This window comes from Ursus maritimus, unplaced genomic scaffold (assembly GCF_017311325.1).
Source record: "Ursus maritimus isolate PB19 unplaced genomic scaffold, ASM1731132v1 scaffold_26, whole genome shotgun sequence".
In the NCBI taxonomy this organism is placed as follows: Eukaryota; Metazoa; Chordata; class Mammalia; order Carnivora; family Ursidae; genus Ursus; species Ursus maritimus.
The window spans coordinates 42,644,470-42,660,158 of NW_024425119.1; the positions used below are offsets into that span (position 1 = coordinate 42,644,470).

At 52.9% G+C, this 15,689-nt stretch overlaps 1 protein-coding gene across 2 annotated transcripts in view; it reads right to left on the bottom strand.

Moving 5' to 3' along the window:
* Positions 1 to 2,633: 2,633 nt before the first annotated feature.
* Positions 2,634 to 15,689, bottom strand: part of KRT79 (keratin 79) — a 14,612-nt gene continuing 1,556 nt past the window's right edge. Inside the window, exons 2-12 of one of the 2 annotated variants that reach the window (XM_040642511.1) lie at positions 15,024 to 15,039; positions 14,627 to 14,639; positions 14,227 to 14,482; positions 11,549 to 11,769; positions 10,452 to 10,512; positions 10,236 to 10,331; positions 5,043 to 5,207; positions 4,734 to 4,859; positions 3,850 to 4,070; positions 3,152 to 3,186; positions 2,634 to 2,869 (exon numbers count right to left, since the gene is read on the bottom strand). In XM_040642511.1, the coding sequence (XP_040498445.1) occupies positions 2,664 to 2,869; positions 3,152 to 3,186; positions 3,850 to 4,070; positions 4,734 to 4,859; positions 5,043 to 5,207; positions 10,236 to 10,331; positions 10,452 to 10,512; positions 11,549 to 11,769; positions 14,227 to 14,482; positions 14,627 to 14,639; positions 15,024 to 15,039 (1,416 nt within the window). In that variant the 3' untranslated portion in view covers positions 2,634 to 2,663. The remainder of the gene's footprint in view (positions 2,870 to 3,151; positions 3,187 to 3,849; positions 4,071 to 4,733; positions 4,860 to 5,042; positions 5,208 to 10,235; positions 10,332 to 10,451; positions 10,513 to 11,548; positions 11,770 to 14,226; positions 14,483 to 14,626; positions 14,640 to 15,023; positions 15,040 to 15,689) is intronic. The other variant, XM_040642512.1, reaches the window with a different exon arrangement.

Sequence of the window (15,689 nt, forward strand, 5' to 3'; positions counted from 1 at the left end):
AGGCACCTCCATACTGTTCTCCAGAGTGGCTGCACCAGTCTGCATTCCCACCAACAGTGTCAGAGGGTTCCCCCTTCTCCGCATCCTCGCCAACATCTGTCATTTCCTGACTTGATCATTTTAGCCATTCTGACTGGTGTGAGGTGGTATCTCATTGTGGTTTTGATTTGTATTTCCCTGAGACCGAGTGATGTTGAGCACTTTTTCACGTGTCTGTTGGCCATTTGTATGTCTTGTTTGGAGAAATGTCTGTTCATGTCTTCTGCCCATTTCTTGACTGGATTCTTTGTTTTCTGGGTGTTGCGTTTGATAAGTTCTTTATAGATTTTGAATACTAGCCCTTTATCTGATAAGACATTGCAAATACCTTATCCCATTCTGTAGCTTGCCTTTTAGTTTTGTCGACTGTTTCCTTTGCTGTGCAAAAGCTTTTTATCTTGATGAAATTCCAATAGTTCATTTTTGCTTTTGTTTCTCTTCCCTTTGGAGACGTGTCTAGCACAAGAAGTTGTTGCTTGAGAATTTTTCCCGTCTATTTTCATGAGGGATATTGGCCTGTAGTTTCCTTTTCTTGTAGTGTCCTTATCTGGCTCTTTATCAGAATATGCTGGCCTGGTAAAATGAGTTTGGGAGTGACCCCTCCACTTCTATCTTTTAGAAGAGCTTGAGAAGGCCTGGCATTCATTCTTCTTTAAATGTTCAGTGAAATTCACAAAGGAAGCTGTCTGGTCCTGGACTTCTCTTTGTTAAGAAATTTTTGATGACCGATTCAATCTCCTGACTAGTAATTGGTCTGCTCAGATTTTCTATTTCTTTCTGATTCAGTCTTAGTAGGTTGTATGTTTCTAGGAGTGTAGCCATATCTTGTAGGATGCCCAGATTGTTGTCCCGTAGACTTCAGAGGAGTAGTCTCTTATGATCCTTTGTATTTCTATGTTATCAGTGATTACACCTTCTTTTTCATTTATAATCTTGTTAACTTGGGTCTTCTCTCTCTTTTCCTTGGTGAGTCTAGCTAAGGGGTTTTCTCTTTTGTTTATCTCTTCAAAAAAGTAACTCTTAGTTTGGTTAATCTTTTCTACTCTTTTCCTGTCCCTTAGTTCATTTATTTCTGCTCTAATCTTTATCAAGTCCTTCCTTCTGCTAAATTTGAGCTTAGTTTGTTGTTCTTTTACAGTTCCTTGAAGTTTCAAGTTAGGTGGTTTATTTGAGGTCTTTCTGTTTTCTTGATGTATGTGTTTATAGCTATGGGTTCCCCCGGACAACTGCTTGTATGGCATCCCATAAGGTTTAGTTTGTTATTTTTCCATTTCTGTTTGTCTCAAGATGCTTTCGTGTTTCTCTTTTAATTTCTTTTTTGATCCATTGGTTGTTGAGGAAAGTGCTGTTTAATTTCCACGTGTTCATGAGTTTCCCAGTTTCCTTCTATTATTATTGACTTCTAGTTTCATACTTTTGAGGCCAGAGAAGACACTTGGTATGATTTCCATCTTCCTGGATTTGCTAAGACTTGTTTTGTGGCCTGATATAGGATCTATCCTAGAAAACGTTCCATGTGTGCTTGAGAAAAATATGTATTTTGCTATTATTGGGAAAATGTGGATTCTTATTGATGACCAGATACGAGGGCTGAGAGAGAAGCCGTGGGACTGCTCGGTGATGAGTTAGGTGAAAAACCAGGAGCCAGAAGGAAGGGAAGCAAAGGGCGCTGGTTCCTGTTAAGAGCCTCATTAGGCAGAGCCTTTATACATGTTCTCATCACACCTTGCTTTTACGAAGGAGGAAACTGGAGCTCAGAGAGGTTAAGTGACTTGCCTGAGGTCACCCAGTAAGTGGCAGAACTGAGATTTAAACCCACGTCTGCCCAGTTCTGAACCCCAAGATCTCTCCGCTGAACCATCATGTTACCTGCCCCGCAGAATTTAACAGAGGACTCAGTAGCATCAGGGGATGGGCTGGTACTAGACAGCTACTCAGTGGCTGGGTCCTGCTTTGAACAATTTATATACTCCCTCAAGCCTTCCCCTGTAAACTCCACAAGGGAGAGAGCAAGAGCCAAGGCCTACAGTGGTGATGGTGTCAGCTGGTGTGTTTCCAGCATGAGGAGTCATATGGGGCATAGTGAGCACGTGGTTGACAATGTCAGTCCCCAGGCAGGACAGACTGGAGCCACAGACAGCTAGCTGCAGTTGCCATTTATTGAGATACATCACAGGCACAGACAGGAGAGCCAGGCGTGGATAGAGGCAGAGAGGGGTTGGGTCTGGTGCAACACCGGGGAGGTTGAAAGACCTTCGGGACCACTCCCAACTTCCCTCCTTCCTCCCCCAGCTTGCCCTGAGTGCAGAGCAGAAAAACAGAGGAATTGAGGGAAATCCAACCTCCTCTCACTGGTCAAAAGGTCACCCCCAAATCACTCAAATACATTGTTCAAGAGGTGTGGCCTTAACCTCCCCTCCTATCACACTCTATAAGCAAGGAGAAAACGTGGGTAGATTTGAGCCTTCCCAAAATGCAGATCACATGCAGTCTGGTGTGCAAATACACTGGACCTGCGGTCCTGGGGCTGTTCCCGCTCCTATGGAGGTGGGTGGGGAGGGCCGCAGAGGTGGGGTGAGCAGAGCAAGGAAACTGCACGGGCCCCAGCTTGCAAGGCTGGGCAGCTAATACCTCCGGCTTGACGTCTTGACCGTGGTGGTCTTCCGCAGGATGGAGGTGCCCCCGGAGACGGGCCCTCCCTTGATGGCGCCGTAGCCCACACTGGTGCTGAATCCTCCCTTGCTAGCACCCCCGCCCCCGCCCAAGGACATGCCGCCCCCGAAGCCGGCCGCACCGCCTCCGCACACCGTGGTGGAGTTGCCGGTCACCGCTGCAAGGCAAAGGGTCCGGGTGAGGCAGGGCAGCCACGCTGGAAGAGGGAGGGGGACTTGCAGAAACCAGTGAGGGACAGGAACACAAGCAGACAGTGGAACCGTGGGAAACTGATGGAGAAGGGGGGACAGGAAGCTCATTCTTTGGGAACACCCCCCCCCGAACTTGTCTCCAGGAGCTCAGGTGGAGGGCAATGTGCTTCTGGCCAAGGACAGATTGAGTGGCCTAAGCAGAGGACCGGGGCTGGGGCTGGGACAGGGCAAGGCAGCAGAATACTCACAGATGCTGACGGCACTGGGACATTCTCCAGACATCCTGCGGAAACAGAAGGACCAGGAGAAGCGTCAGTGGTCCCCAGAGCCCATGTGAAAGCCTCTGCCTCCTTCCCCCTGCCCACTCTCTGCCTTCACAGTGGCTCAACTCAGTGGGTCAACTCTCGAGCCAGGGTCCACAAGACAAAAGCAAGAGACAAGAGAAACACAAGCACGGGGCTGCGCTGGACCTCGTGGCCCTTCCAGCAGGTGCAACAGAGAAAGCAGAGCGACAGAAGGCCAAGTGGCCCCATCCTCCCCTGTCCTGCCTTCCCTCTGCACGCACGTCATGGACAGCAGACAAAGCTCATGCCAAAACGAAACTTCCAGGCTTCTGGCTCAAGTGACTTTCTTTACATCTCCTGCCTTCCCAAAGACAGAGATGGTTAATTTTTTTTCAAAGCTTCCAAGGTGGTAGAATCTGGTGTTGGAAGAAGAAGCCTCACTTCGGCAGGGCCCCCGTCCACCGTCAGGATGACTGGCTGTCGTGCCAACCGAGGAGATGAGCAACAGAGGCAGTGAACACAAGTGGAGAGTCTCCAGAAAGCCCAGCTCCCTGGTTCCTCCCTTCCCTCCCTACCCCTAGCACAGAGCCATTGAGGACACGGGCTCTCCCACAGGGCAGGGCTGGAAAGCCCTCTGAATCAGCGCGGGAGTGGGGCCCCACCTGCTCTCCTCGCTCTCCAGCAGCTTGCGGTAGGTGGCGATCTCCACGTCCAGGGCCAGCTTGACATTCATAAGAGCCTGGTAGTCGCGCAGCAGCCGGGCCAGGTCCTCCTTGGCCTGGTGCAGGGCCATGTCCAGGTCCCCAAGTTTCTTCTGAGCATCCTTCAACGCCATATCCCCACGCTGCTCCGCTTCTGCGATGGCAGTCTGCAGTTGCTGGCACTGCCCAAGGGATGAGAGGTGTTGGGAACGCCTTCCAGGGTCATCACATCCATCTCTCTGCCCTCAAGGCACACATCACCATTCCCCATCCAGCCCCCCCAACCCCAACTAACTGAGAAAAAAGGGAAGCAGAAGTATTCGTCTCAGAGACGAGATACTATCACACAAGCAGGGTCATGTAGCTCTACTGAGAAAGTCCTTACTGAAGTCTAATCGTAGTCCCTCCTGCTTCAACTCAGCCCAGTGCCTCAAAAGAGATAGAATAAATAATATAACCTCACCATCAGCCAGATGCTTCCCTCTGATGTGGGGAAAAGCCCAAGCTTCTTAGCCATATCCTAGGGGATCAGCACCTACGACCTGTGCACTTGAACTGTCAGCCTCCTGCTCTGACCTCCTGGAGACGCGGTCAGTCTCCTTGGAGGAGATCGTCCCACCTGCTCCACCACTAATATGCTATGTGACCTTGGACAAGTCCCTGTCCTTCTCCAGGCCTCAGTTTCCTATCCTGTAAAAGGACCGTGTTGATCTTAACGATCCAGGGTTTGAGTGTATCCCATCCATCAGGAAAAGAGCAGTTCTCACCCCTCAGCATGACGATGAGAAGGTCCCCACCTCTGCCAACCCAGGCCTGACCCCCCAGGCTCCCAACCAAAGGCTCACCTGCTTCTTAACTGCATCCACCTCACCCTGCAGCCTCTGGACAGTGCGGGTGAGCTCGGCAATCTCATTCTTAGTGTCCCGCAGGTTGTCCCCGTGCTTCCCAGCTGTCGCCTGCAACTCTTCATACTGGACATCAAAAAAGTGTCAGTGAGCTGTGAGCTCCAGGGCCTCCTGGGTAACTAGTGGCCCCAGGCCCACCCTCACAGCTAAAGCAAACCCCCCCCCCCCAAGTGTAGCCCCAGGCCTCTCACAATGGCAGAAGTTCCGTGTCTGTCCCAGCCCACACAGCTGACCAGCCGTTCTTCTCACCTTGGTCTGGTACCAAGCCTCGGCCTCCGCCCGGCTCCTCTGGGCAATCAGCTCGTACTGGGCCTTGACCTCAGCGATGATGCTGTCCAGGTCAAGTCTGCGATTGTTGTCCATGGACAGGACCACATTGGTGTCAGACACATGGGTCTGTACTTGGCTCAGCTCCTGCAGAAAAAGAGACAGCTGCCACCAGCGTCCCTGCTCCGGGACCCCAGGAGACAGCCGAGGGGTGAAGGACAGGGTCCCCAGGTGGCATCAGGAGGCCTGGGCTCTGCCCCAGCCTCTGGCCTAGAAGGAAAGGCCTCATTCTCTCCAGCTGGGAAATGGGGCTCTTATTTTTATAAATATCATTCCTTTCTGTGGATTTACAGGTTTCCAAGAGATTAAAGAAGGGGAAAAATATGTACATATTGCACTCAACCCCGGTGTCAGTCCCTTTCGTCCTCAGAATGTCCTGGGAGGCAGGCCAGGCCACCACCAGCGCACAGGGCACTTTTGTCAACTTGGGAAAAGTCTCCGCTCTGGGCGGGAGGCAGACAGGGGGACCCGGGAGCCGAGCGTGGGCCTGATTCAAACCCCACCTTCCACTCAGCCGGCTAACGACCTGCACCGCCATGCACAGTGGTCCTGACACAGGCTGCTGAGGAAAGAGGCTTGAGAAAGAGAAGTGACGCATCCAAGGTCACCAGATCCAAGGTCATCCAGTCCAGTCCTGGGGCCCAGACTGGAACCAGTCAGTTGAGCAACAAATCCCAAGTGGTTTCCTCTAGACAATACTGACATTTACAGACCATGGTGATGTCCTTGGACCCTCCCTGGGTTTCTAGGACCATTGACTTTGACTTTTAAACAGGCATTTAAAGATGCCATGAACAGCAGGCTCGGTTTCTGTGTTCTGGCTTTGACTTCAGCTCTGTCACTAGGTCATCTGCATGGGCTCCCAGCTGAGCTCTGCCTCCGTCTCTCCCGTGGTCCTTCCTGCCCTGGACTGCCGACAAACTGCCCAAACCCCAGCTCCGATCAGACCCTCATTCCCTCAGTGCCCCTCAGTGGCTCCCGAAGGGGAGAGAATCTTCCCTCTCAAAATCAACACCTTCTGCGCTCTCGTCTTGTCGCCAGGTTTCCTGCAGCCGCTGGGATTAGAATAGACTGAGCAGGACGGTAACAGCGGCTCTCGCCGACTGAGCATTTCCTGTGGGCAGGTGCGGTGCTAAGCTCTTGACAGGCAACAGCTCACTACATGCCCTTTTCCAATAGCACAAAGAGTAACCTGCCCCAAACCACAAACTAAGAAGCGGGGAGCCCAGTCTCAAACCTCGGGAGTCCGACACCAGAACCTGAAGTGACACAGACAAAAAGAGAGAGAGACAGAAATCGAGAAAGAGAGCTACCAGTGCCGGAACTGCTGTCCATAGTGACAAAGATTTAGATCACGAAGTTACGCTGTCCTTTGAAAGGTGGGATGGGTGGAGAGGAAGGGGAGAACATCCAATTAGTGACCGTTTGTGGGTTTAGCGACAAGACAGGAGCTCTGGAGACAGGCAAAGCGAAGGTCAAGTCCCCAGGCTGCCATGCACTAGCTGTGTGACCGGGGTGGTCACGAAGCCTCACGACGCCTCCCCCGCTTCTATAAACTGGCCCTGATAATACCTTCTTCGCGCAGTGGATGTCAGGGTTCAGATCCATTTGTGGCCCACAGTGGGTGCTCAGTAAAATGCATCATGTGCCCAGACTTCTCTGAAGGTCGCTCAAGACATCCACGAGGCTCGTTTGTTACAGATCACGTCATTTTGCCACAGCGGTGACAACCCTGCCTTCGCTATCTGGCAGCATCCCCCCCCTCCCTCCCCAGCTCAGGGTCCCTCGGCAGTCCCGTGCCGGAGCGTGGCATTTTTAAGACAAGGAGACCTACCAGATCCCACCAAGGTTGATAGAATAAGAGGATAAAAGGCTTAGGCTTTCCAAAGAAACAGAGCTGATACAAGTGGAGAAGAAAGAGTTCTGTAGATCACGGGTGTATGTCTCCTCGGACACCAGGGATCCTGAGAGGGAGAGCCTCTGGGCAAAGAGGAGAAGAGCCAGAGGCCAAAGAACTGACACTGGAGCAGAGGTTGAATCCCGCAGGGATCACACGGGCCGGAGGGAGGCTACGAGGCTGCTTTTCTGCCCCGTGGGACATGCCAGGGCTTGGTGGGTGGCCCTCTGGATTTCCCTGAGATCTGGCTTGACCAAAACCAGAGCGTGAAATCAATTAGCGAGGGTTTTATTGGCCATCACAGCTGATTCGTGCAGGAGGTAGCAAGGGAACCACGGCTCGGGCCTTCCTGCTCCGCCCCAAAGAGGCACAGCTAGGCAATGAGGAACTCTGACGGGCAGGAACCCTGGCTTGGCCCCTAGCTCACCTTTCCTGTCCACCTAATGTTCACCTCGTTCTCCCGGACCCTCTCTGCCCGGCCCACCTGCAGCTCCCCAGACACATGGTGCTGCATGCTGTTTCCACGTCACTGTGCAGGCTGGGCCCTGGCTGACAGGCCCTTCCTGCTCCTCCTTTAGAATTCCTGCCCTTCCTGCAAAATTCAACTCAAATCCCATCTCCTCTGAAGCTCCCCCAGGCCTCCCAGGAAAGGTTAGGCCCAGCCTGCTCTGTGCACCTTGTCCCTGTCCCAGCACAGCCTCACCACGTGCTGAGACTTCAGGGCCCCCAAAGCCAGGGACTTTATCCTTCTTGGGCCAAGTGGAAGCTAGCAGCATTATGCGGCGTTCCATGATAGGCAACAGCAGAGGAAAGGAACACTGGGCATGCCGGACATGTGCCTTAGACAGCAGCAAAGCCAGTTCCTACCTATTCAGAGAAAAGGGGGTGGGCACTGTTGACCCAGCCCAAAAGAGAAAAGAAACTAAGGGAAGAGAACGAGGAATCCCCAAGCAGCAAACCACCATCAGCGGTCCCAATAAAGATGAACGTGGGGAGGCACCTAAGAAATCAGCGTGATGGCACAGAACATTCCCCAACAAGCTCCATTCTGACAGAGCAGGTGGAGATGTTAGAAGGAGAAGAGCACGGCCAAGGATGGGGAAGGCTGAGGCCAGCTGACAAGGGCCGTAAGGAAGCTCTAGGTGGGAAGAACAGAGGGGCAGCATTGGGCTAACCCGAAGAAGACCCCCCCAAAACCCAACAACTCAATGGCTATGTCATTTGCCTGTTTCCCATCAAGGAGAACAGTCATAGAACTAAAAAGGGCAGGATGCTGGAGAAGAAATGGAAAGCCAAGACAGGCGCAGAAAGTATGAGAGTTCTCAGCCTTGTTGGGGATCTCAAGGGTCCAGGCCAAACAAAGGAGCATATCCTAGAAGGCCATGGGATTGTCCAGGGGATGAATACTCCCGGAGATCCATAAGAAATATGGAAAGTAGGAAAGATTCCAGAACCGCAGACACAGCAAATGTCCTCATTTTCAAGGGGATGATAGTTAGACTTCTTCAGGTTACACTTGACGTCAACCTCCCATAAACTTCTAGAATCACAAAATGTAAGTAAGAGGCACAGAGCCAGCAAGACTTCCCTAAGGAAAGGCCAAGCTGAATGGATTTCATTTTCTCCTGTGGTTGTATTACTAAAATGCTAAAGGACCATCACAGACATTGTTTGGCCAAGACTTCCACGGCATTCTTGAACACAAGCCAGAATGATGTGGGCCAGATGATGATATGGTCAATAGACTTTAAAGTAGTGAGCCATTTGAGCCACAAATTATTGAGAGATTGGGAGAAAGTCACCACTGAAGACCTGGCTCTTGCCCTGGGACTCTGTTCCTGGCCCTGTGGGCTTTAATGTGCTGACTGGTCACGTACGCTGAAATGAACATTCCCACTGAACTGAAAGTCTACCAGGTCTGCAGAGAACCCCAGACTGGGGCATCATGAATACATCCAATTACCCAATTGGGTATCTCCAACATATGGATAGGGAAATCAAGTTTCAGAGTGCCCACAGTTTCCTAGACGATAGGATGAAACCATAATCCCGTGTCACAGGAAAAACGGGACTCATTAACTCTTGCATTTGGTTTCAAAAATTCAACTGCCCAAATCCAGAAAGTTTGAAGCAAATGGATACATGCCTCACTTGAAAGCATTCATGTGAAAAAGTCCGGGGGTTTTTTAAGGAGCAAACATTGTGAAGTGGCTTCTGAAGATGACAAAGAAACTAGCACAACATTACGCTGCACGGATGCAAGTCTGTAAGCTCCCTCCCCGCCCCGCTGTTTCCCGAAGTCTGGACTACCAACGCTGTTTCCTCAACTTCCTCGTTTGCCACAGATGTCAGTCCTCGAAGCATCCTGACCTCTAAAGTGTTGCCCTGTGAAAGACATATGTCACATGGAAGACAACGGGGCTTGTTGCTTGGAGGGCAGAATCAGGGCCAATCGAGAGCAGAAGTCATGGGAAGACGATTGAGGTCAGCTTTCTAATTTGGTCAACGATGAAAATGCCTGCCCTAAAAATAGTGAGCTCCCTGCCACCAGGAGGATTCAAGCCAAGGCCACATGACTCCCTAACAGCGATGTTAGAGAAAGAGCTCCAGCATTGAGAGAAGGCGGGCCACGAGGTCTCTACCGAGTCCGAGGCCAGGAGGCCAGGATCAACTCAGGTTAACTTCAGCCCTCTCGTCCTGGTCTTCAAAGCCCCCTTATTTCCTGGGAACCCTCCTGGATCCTGCAGTCTACGCACTACCCACATCTCAACTCCTGCACGAACCCGGAATCTCAGTTCCTTCTCTGCCCATCTCTGCTCCTCCAGCCCTTGTTCCATTACAAACTGGTCTAGAAGGGAAATAGTCTAACACAGGAGCACGAGTCGGACTTTGAAGGCCAAGAACCAGGTCTTAATTCCAGCACAGCCTCTAACTAGCTAGGCGACCACGGGCAAGCTACTCTGAGCCTCCGGGTCCCTGACTCTACAACGGAGGCCATAGTAGTACCTGTCCTGGGGCTTTGTTGAGGGGACCAGGTAAAGCTCGGCCAGGCGTTTGGCCCGTCCTTAGCCCTTCACACGTGGAAGCTAGTATTAATGGAAGGTCCAGGTTCTATCTTCTGTTAGTGAAATTTCACTGATGACTTCAGATCAGACTTCCAGGGGGAATCCCCAGTGCTGTACGTAAATGTAATTGTCCCTGTCCCTTGGCCATCTCACCATTTCATAGAGATGATTCAGGAAGTCGAGCTCCTCAGTCAAGGTGCTGACCTTGCCCTGGAGATCCATTCGGCTCAGGTACGCAGCATCCACATCCTGGGGCCAAGAGAGACGGCAGGGCAGGCGCCTCAGCCCCAGGGCTCTGGCCTCCCTGTGAGCCGGCGCAGCACCCCGGCAAGCCCGGAACCCGCTCCCGCACCCCTGCCACCTGCTCACCTTCTTGAGCAGCACAAACTCGTTCTCCGCCGCCGTGCGCTTGTTGATTTCGTCCTGGTACCTGTCACAGAGGAGGACTCAGACCAGGCTCAGCCCAGCTCTGCCTTTTGAGACAATTTAACCCACTTGGCTTTAAGCCCCCTTCGGTCCCACATCATCTAAGAACACCTTTGAGAACCAGTTCTGTAATGCAGCCCACTAGGGAAGAAACGTGGGGTACGGTTGTTAAATATTCCTGCCCACCCGCGTTGAGAGAACGGGCACAGACTTTGCGCCGTAAGACAAGCGAGGGCAGCCGTCTCTTTGGACCGGAGCCCTTAGGGGCCTTTATAGGAACAGGCAAAGATGGGTGGACAGTGGTTTATCTTTGCGTTCACTCTCGACAGGCGGGACGTCATTGAAAACAGCTCACTTCTCTCCAACGGCTTTGGCTGGGATTTTAAGGGTTAGAAATCACAGTATTGAGTTATTGGGAAAGCTATGGAAAATTATGCCCTAAAATGATGGATATACGTAGCAACTCATCGTAATATCTGACCTTTATTTGGATCTTGACTCAAACAAACTCCTTTTTTAAAACTTAGGACATTTATGGGACTGTCGAAAATTCAAAATGAATGGATAGTTGATGATATTGAGGAATTACTGTTTTAAAAATCTGAGACGTGGTTACGGCGTTATGTTGACGTTTGATTAAGTCGAGCTCTGCGAATGAGCCGTACGACCGTATCCAGTGCATATCTGTGAGTGAAATCACGCATGGCTGGGAGTTGTTTCAAGACAATAAGGGAAGAGAAAAAATCAATTAGGTGTATAGATGAAACAGGATTGGCTATGAGTTGATAATTATTAAAGCTGCGTAATAAGAACATAGAGGTTCCTGACACTAGTCTCCCTACCTTAGAGTAGGGACAATAAGTGAGACAATTCTCCAGGAGGCAGTGGGGGCAGGGCCTGGACACCCAAGGGAAGGAGCTCTGTGCACTCCCCCGGGTGGGACCCAGCAGCCTGGGAATGGGGTGACCCTGTCTGGGGAGACTGCCCACGCTGGCCCCTCCCCACCCCCACACGGCCCCGGTCTGTCCAGTCCTCCTCACTTGCTCTTGAAGTCCTCAAGGACATCCTGCACATTCCTCAACTCAGAGTCCAGCCTCCCCCGATCGCTCTGGAGGGTGTCCAGCTGCCTCCGCAGGTTGCCCAAGTAGTTCTCAAAGAGGGGTTCCAAGTTGTTCCTGGTGACACCCGAGTTCTGGCCCTGCTCCTGCAGCAGGGCCCACTTGGTCTCCAGCACTTTATTCTGCTGCTCCAGGAAGCGGACCTGAGCCAGAGCAAGAAGGCTGGTGGGCTGGTGCCATCCCCAGGCCCCAGGAGGGACCCAGGACTGGACCCCTCGTCCCCAGTGTGCCCAACCAGGACCTCATAGGGCCAGTGCATGGCCGATGCATTGCAGAGGGGAGGAGCTCCTGAGGGAACAGTCTTTGCTGGAAAAGACTGTTCAATTCAATGACAAGGACTTGAAAGAGTTAATAAAGCGTAAAAGCCCCAACTCAGTCATTTACTAGTTGGTGACAGTCAAGTCACTTCTCTCTGGGTCTCCCTTTCCCACTTGTCCTGGGTAAACCAGACCAGATCAATGTTCCTGAACCCTAATTCCGCATCAAAATCAACTGCTAAAAATGCAGACGCATATATAGGGCACATGTATGTATGCATGTGTGTAAATACGTGCATGTGTACAGACACACAGGGAAAGAGAAGGCAAATGTGACAAAACGCAAAAATGGTGAATCTAAAGCGAGATAAGTCAGTCAGAGAAAGACAAATACCATATGATTTCACTCCTATGCGGCATTTAAGAAACAAAACAAACACGCAAAGAGAGAAAGAAAGAAACAAACCAAGAAAGAGACTCTTAACTCTGGAGAACACACTGCTGACTACCGGGAGGGGGGTGGGGGAGGGGGGAGGGGGGCGGGGAGGGGTGAAGGCGGGCCCTCCCGTGCGCAGCGCCAGGTGATGAATCACTAGGGCGCACACCTGAAACTAGTATAACACTATGGGTTAACTACACTGGAATTCAAATTAAATTAAACTAAATTAAATTAAATTTTAAAAGTTGGTAAATCTGGGCGAAAGAATATATAGGAATATATTGTACTGTTCTGGCAACTTCTCTGTAAATTTGGCTTTTTAAAAAATTTTAAATATATGGGGCGCCTGGGTGGCGCAGTCGTTGAGCGTCTGCCTTTGGCTCAGGGCTGATCCTGGCGTTCTGGGATCGAGCCCCACATCGGGCTCCTCCGCTGGGAGCCTGCTTCTTCCTCTCCCACTCCCCTGCTGTGTTCCCTCTCTTGCTGGCTGTCTGTCACATAAATAAATAAAATCTTTAAAAAAAATAAAAATTAAAAATAAAAATAAAAAATTTAAATATAGATGCCCAGCCCTATCTCTAAAGACTTAAAAGGGGGCTCATGCCATGGGAGACCCCTAAAGGGTCTCTGCCCAGCCAGAAACAGCAGACGGGGTCAACCTCACAGACCCCCTGCTCCTCGAACTTGATGCTGAGAGCCTAAGAGAGGTTTTTGCTTGTTTGACCTCTGGGATAGTCCCACAGAAGGACCAAAAGTCACTAGGGGAGAAGGTGAGGAGGTGGGCGGAACAGCTTGCTTCACCTTCTGCCATCCGGTTTCTCCAGGTCCCACCCCCACAGCACCCCAGGCCCAAAGTCGCATGGCCTGGGAACCATGAAGCACCGCACCTTCCACAAACAACGACGAGACCTCTTAATGCCAAGGACCATAGGGTCCATGAACCTGAGTTCCAAGCCCGCCTCTGCCTCCAAGTGCCTGTATGATCCTGGGCAAATCACTTGCCCTCTCTAGACCTCTGTCTTCTCTTCTTTAAAATGGACACAATATCACTATCCTGATTCCCCATGGGGCACTGTGGGTTTCACATGAGAAAGAGGACATGAGTGTTCTTTGGGAATGCCCAGGTCACTGAACTAAGATATGGTTACCCACCAGGATCTTCCCCATCATGGTCCCCTTGCCTGGGGACTTGGGGTAGAGGCAGCCAATGCAGCAAAATGGACCTAGAAATGCCAGGGAGCAGGTCCCAGAACCATCCAGTCTGTCTGGAGGCCAGGGAAGCAGTCAGGATGCTCCCAGTCTGGGACAGATTACACTATACCCCTGGGTCATGGTGTCCTGGTGACCACCCTCTTCACTGTCCATCCCAGACTGAGCTGCTTGACCTGGACAGCACGGAGGAATAGGAGAAGGCAAATAGTAAATTCTTCTAGGACAATCTTCTCAATCATGTCCTGATCACATCTTTGTCCTTAGGCCGCCTCCAACACTGAGAGAACAGGAAACAGATGGGGCTCCTTGGATAACTTGTTGGACATTTGAGCCAGTTTCCCCAGCTGTGAAATGACAAGAGGCACTAAGGACCACCCTGTCAAGAGGAGCCGTGAGGACCGTCCACCCCTTAATTGTGCGACAGGCTGCTGTGTGGTCATGTGAATGAGGACCGTGGGAAAGACACAACACAGTCAGGGCGGGCTCGGCGACAGGCCTCAGGAGTAGGGTTGAGATTCACCCGAGCAAGGACAGTAAGACCCGGAAGACTGTCAGCAGGCCAGAGGGCTCCGAAGTCGTTCCATCAACCGCCCCCCCCCCCACAGTGCACAGCCTCCGCTCAGCACCCCCTCTCTTAGCAGCCCTGCTTCGGCTCCAAGGGCCCCTCGCCGCCTGCTTCCACCCTGGCTCACCTTGTCGATGAACGAGGCGAACTTGTCGTTGAGGGTCTTGATCTGCTCGCGCTCCTGGGTGCGCACCCGCTGGATCTCGGGGTCAATCTCCACGTTGAGAGGCGTCAGCAGGCTCTGGTTGACCGTGACCTCCTGGATGCCTCCGGGAGGACAGGCCGGCCCGAATGCCTGCCGGCCGGCCCCCAAACCCACATAGCCCCCACTGCCAAAGCCGAAGCCTCCCAGGGCGCGCCCCGAGGAGGCCCCTCCAGCCACGCTGACCGAGATGCTCTTGCTGCCCCCCAAGTTATAGAGGCTTCGGCTGCCAAAGCCACCCTTGCTGGGGCCACAGCCGGTCCCCCCACCGCTGCTACTGCTCCGGGACATCATCACCGAGCTGAAGCTGGTGTGGGCCCGGGACCCGCCTCCTCCACCTGCCGAGTTGGAGCTAAAGCCCCCTTTGGTGGAGTACGTCTGCCGAGACACAGAGGACCTCATAGCTGTCAGGGGGCCGGAGCGCAGGCTGAGAGAGCGGAGAGGGAACGCGGTGAGCTGCTGCGCCACCAATGGGCTTTTTATCTTTTCCCAGTTGGGCTGGCTCCCGGGCTCACAAACACTCCTGCCCCATTGCCCCAGGAAGAGAGGGAGGGGCCCTGTGGGCCAGGGGAGTCCCCTCTCCCCCAGCGGGAGGGAAGGACTGCTCCCAGTTATCACCTGTGCTCCAGAGCGGGGGCTGAGCCGAGACTGTGTGGGGCAGGATACCACCTTCTCCCCCCTGGGGCTCTCCTGACTTGGAACGGGATGATACGGGCTCCCACGGCCACCCCCACCACCCTGTGACGGGCTCCGTCTCCTCCCACCCAGCCCTGATGGCCACCGTCAATGGGGCTCTGTTCTGTGGGATTTGGCCCAGGCCCCTGTCGCAAGCCAAGGCCCCAGGGCCCAGGGCTGTACAGGTGGTAAGGGAAGGGAGGGTTGGGCAACGGGCTGTGGAGAGGGTGCCAGGCCTGCTCCAGTCCCACCCTCCCAGCCCACGGCCTCATCGCCTCCCGGCAGGTCCGGGGTGGGGGACACAGGTGACAGGGTGGGGGCGGGGGCTGTCTGTTCTTCTGTCATCCACTGGCAGATTGTCCGCGGAGACCCCGTGCCAAGCAAAGTGGGTGCAAGGACGGAAAGAGGGTCTCGGCCCAAGCATGGGGCCGGGACACTTGAGAAGGAAGTGGAAAGGCCTGGGCTCCTCAGGCATTGCCCCGAGGCCAGGGAGATGCATGGGGCAAAACACACGTTGCTGGGGACTGAAGAGAAACAGAGCGCTTGGACTATCTCCTGAGACCCCCCCCAGCCCTCTGACCCACAGCAGAGGATCCCCCGAAGGGCCCGGCCACTTCGGAGGGGGCTGCAGGCGGGTGGGGGACACATCCCATTCTGACCGGACATAGGCACAGATCTAAGAAAAATGTGTTCCACAAAGGCCCCAAGAGGCC